General features: G+C 42.5%; 1 protein-coding gene across 1 annotated transcript; it reads right to left on the bottom strand.

Moving 5' to 3' along the window:
- Positions 1 to 234: 234 nt before the first annotated feature.
- On the bottom strand, positions 235 to 1,786 carry LOC110154604 (N-acetyltransferase family 8 member 3). The gene is made up of 2 exons (XM_020918600.2): positions 1,705 to 1,786; positions 235 to 968 (listed from the first exon to the last, which is right to left on the bottom strand). Exons 1-2 carry the CDS (start codon positions 1,784 to 1,786, stop codon positions 235 to 237), a joined length of 816 nt encoding a protein of 271 aa, XP_020774259.2.
- Between the last annotated feature and the right edge of the window lie 2,585 nt (positions 1,787 to 4,371).

The following is a 4,371-nucleotide window of genomic DNA, read 5'->3' as shown; positions in this document are numbered from 1 at the left end:
TCGTGTGAAATAGGGACATCAGGACTAAACCAAATCTAAAGCAGGTTTAAGGCCAGAAAAAAAACAAGATTAAACTATGTAAAACCTAACATGTACCCCAGACTATAACCAGACTTAAGTCAGTTCTAAACCAGGTCTAAACAAGTCAAGAGTCTCTAGAAGACCCCATGTACTTCCAGTGGTACATGTACCCCAGATTGAGAACCGCTGCCCTTTACATTGTATTGAATCTTCTTAGATGACCTTCTCCATCCTCAGCACGTTTATCCGGGCCAGTCTGGAGAACCAGCGGTTGGAGTGAGTGTTATTATGGGATGCCGTCTGCACAAAGCCATATTTCTGGAACATGGCGATCGCTGCCGTTTGAGAAGAATTAACATCTAGTACCACACGACCGTACCCACGTTCTTTGCAAAAATCCAACACTTTCTGCATCATCTCTGACCCAAAATATTTACGTCGCCACGGAAATGCCACAACCAGGTTCATGAGTTCTCCGTAGGTTCCGAATTCGCTTTCCTCACCAATAACACCTCCGTTCCAATCGTCAAATCTCTCTCCTTCGACTTCAGAACGTTTGCCGATCACAGCCGCAATTCCAACTAACTTTTGCTGCCCCTTAACTTCAGTTTCCGCCACCCAAAACGCACAATCGAGATTGTCGAGGTAGCTAGCAGGAACATTAGCCATGTCCGCGGTCACCCTCTGTTCCATGTAGCCTTCGTAGATTTCGTAGCAGCAGTAGTAAAGTAGACCGGCCCACGCGCTTCCGAAGAGAAAGGCTTGAAAGTATGAGCTTCCTCCCAGAATGTATCCGGCCATGGAGATGCTCAGGGCGATTCCTATGTGATCCGGATGACTCAGGGTCTTGAAGAAAGCCGGATACACGTGCTCCATGATGCCGTCGCGGAAAAGTGACATCACAGCAGGCTGGTCAGAGGGAGCGTACTTCCGGATGGAGAATGGGACTGAAAGGAGACAGAGAAAGAAATTCAAGATGAGTATTTCAGATTACTTTACAACGTCTTATAAAGCTTTAGTGTTTAAAGACCTTGTACCAGATTTTTTCCCATGTATTTGAGCAAAATTTGTCTTGCGCAGTACAGCGATACAGAGATATTGTATAAGCCAGGGCTTTTCAAACTGAAAATGAACGTGAGCCTTCCCTTAGAGTAGGTAAAGACAGTTGAGCCCAAAATCCCATCCGCCTGTCCTACCCCACACAGGCCTCTGAAGTAAATACAACTTTTGTGGTTCTGGCAATAACAACAACAACTGGTAATATATTTTTTTTAATATTGTATTTTCATATATTTTTAAAAAAGTGCATTCCTAAACAATTTTTGTAACAGCAAATAATTTCCAACTTCATGCAGGTCTTTTAACATCACTGAACATCAGTAGGCCTGTCCAAATCAACAGAACATGACTAATATTTGTAATCAGTGGCAAAACTATCACTGACAGCACCTAATGGCAGAAATCGGCATGTGTCTTGGCCTTATATTAGACAATATTTTCACAGACTGGCAGAGAAGGAGGTGCAGTGCATGGCAGGAGGCGCGGTGTGTGCGGTGCATGGGAGGAGACATGGTTTAATCCTGGTTTAGACCTGATTTTAGTCCTGGTTTAGACCTGATTTGAGTCCTGATTTTAGCCCTGGTTTAGTCCTGACTTTATTTCTGGTTTAGAGCCACGACTTGCTCTTTGCATGGGAGGAGGCGCAGCGTATGCAAGAAGACACGGTCCCCGCGGCATACGGAAGGAGGTGCAGTCCAGGCGGCATACGGGAGGAGGTACGGCCCACGTGGTGTATACAAGGCAAAAAAGGTGACCTATGTAGTATTCTCTGATCAACTGCTTTGCACCAGCCCAAGCATTTTATGATATATGGGAGCGCAAAGTATAATAGGCTATCACATTCATATTATTCATGTCGGAAAAGTGGAATGTTTGAAAAATAGTAACGTGCCGCTACTCTGACAATGAAAAAAAAAGTCAAAGTAGTGGAATGCTTGAAAAATACTCAGATATTACACATAAATGTCTAAGTAGCGGCTTGTCGGAATAGCAATGTGTAACCTTGCTGTTTGCATCTAATTATGAAGCGTTTTATTTAGGTAGTGCAGGTTAGGATGATAGTTGTTAGATTTACCGTGATGGCAAACTTCTCTCTAGCATTTCTATTTTTAAAAATAAAAATCGGATATGCAAGTTTAAGTTCAACATTTCTTTGTGGATCACTTATACAATAGTGGAATACAAAGCTCTTGACCCCGTGTGAAAGAGGGACATTGTTGTTGAATGGAAACCACCAAATAGATGCTTTAAACTTTTGTCGATTTTTCAATAGGAATTCACCTAAAAGTCTGAAATAAAGTAGATTACAACATTGCCTAAGTCTGTGCTACTGAACAGTGTGTGTGACAAAGGCCATTCAGTAACACCCATGTGCGATTTCCATTATATAAGAACAAGTACCCAAGGAACGGCTCACCCCTTTATACACATATGGGCATTATGCATGTGTGGGAGCTGGAATTGCACTGCCAACCTTTGGGTCAGAGCCTCAAGGTATACTTTGAAGGGAGAACATGCAAACTCCACATAGAAAGGCCCAGGAGTCAAACCTACAACCTTCTTCTATTCACCGTTGACTTGGGAGGACTTTTATGCCAGTGGCTCTCATAGTTTTCACACAAAGTAACGACAGAGAGAAGATTGAACTTTTTGGGTAACACCAGATCTAAACCAGGTCTGTTCCAGGACTATCCCAGGTCTAATCTAGGACTAAACCATGTCTGTAACAAGACTCTTCAAGGTCTAATCTAGGACTAAACCAGGTCTATAACAGGACTATCCAAGGTCTAATCTAGAACAAAATCAGGTCTATAACAGCATTAAACCAGGTCTAATCTAGGACTAAACTAGGTCTCCAACAGGACTATCCCAGGTCTAATCTGGGACTAAACCAGGTCTATAACAGGATGATTCCAGGTCTAATCTAGGACTATTCCAGGTCTATAACTGGACTATCCCAGCTTTAATCGAGGACTAAACCAGGTCTAGTCTAGAGCTAAACCAGGTCTATAACAAGACTCTTCCAGGTCCAGTCTAGGGCTAAACCATATCTGTTCCAGGACTATCTCAGGTCTAATCTAGGACTATCCCAGGTCTCATCTAGGACTAAACCAGGTCTATAACAGGACTCTTCCAGGTCTAATCCAGGACTAAACTAGGTCTCCAATGGGACTATTCTAAATATAATCTAGGGCTAAACCATGTCTATAACAGGACTAGTCTAAATCTAATCTAGGACTAAACCAGGCCTATAACAGGACTAATCCAGGTCTAATCTAGATCTAAACCACAGACTGTATAACAAATGTGGACTAAAGGATTATGAGGTTAACCATAGCGTTCAGCTCGATTTAAATGAAGCTCGTAGTGTTAACGGTTATAGGGGCGAATTTGGAGCCAGGTTCTATAGTATGAATAGGATTTCTTTTGATGGACATAATAGCAAAACAAAACAACAGGATCATGTAAATTGGGTTAATACGAACATTTTACACCCGACATGAAAAGGCTCACAGCAGCAGTAACAGAGGGTTGACACTATTCTAATGTAAGTCAATGGGAGACAGCATCAGTAGGCGCCGGAAGTTCCTGCCAGTGAACTTCCTATTTGGAACTTCCTATTCCAGGTTTAATCTAGATCTGAACCAGGCCTATAACAGGACTATTCGAGGTCTAATCTCAGGCCAAACCAGGGACTATTGCAGGGCTAAAATAGGGCTAAACCAGAAGTCCGCCAAAAGTGGACCACATCATTTCCACTGTAGTCCTAAACATGAAATGATCCAAAGGAGGACAAAAAGTTATCAAAATGAACTTTAAATGAACCACAAACTGAAGAGCTGCGCAAGGACCACCTGAAGGAGCTTGAGTACCACCGGGCATGCGCTCACCACAGTTTGAGAAACACATTTTTATACCAGATGCCCGCTTCGGTTGCTTTATATTTCAGACCATTTTCACGCATTGCACTCTGCTAAATGCCAGGTCTGACTGAGGCTGGGGATAATCTGCTTGTTGCAATCACAAATTCCTTCTGGATTTCACAACGGGCTTACCACAATCATGTAACGCTCTCAAAAAAGAAACATGAAATAACAGCCAATTACATCCAATTTAAAGCTGCACTGTGTCATTATTCTGATTGGGGGAATATGTTACCCGCTTGTTTCCATGGAGACATTACTATTTTGACTGGAATCTGACTGAAATTTCACATTACGGCATTCAACTTATCTATCTCCATACACAGACAATCAGGTGACTCTACCAGACCAAGTTAAAGCTCAGATT

The sequence above is a fragment of the Boleophthalmus pectinirostris genome, unplaced genomic scaffold (genome assembly GCF_026225935.1).
Source record: "Boleophthalmus pectinirostris isolate CB_2022bp ecotype Guang Dong unplaced genomic scaffold, ASM2622593v1 HiC_scaffold_8, whole genome shotgun sequence".
Classification (NCBI taxonomy): Eukaryota; Metazoa; Chordata; class Actinopteri; order Gobiiformes; family Gobiidae; genus Boleophthalmus; species Boleophthalmus pectinirostris.
The sequence above is the reverse complement of the archived record's forward strand: the minus strand, read 5'-3'. Positions and strand labels throughout refer to the sequence as shown.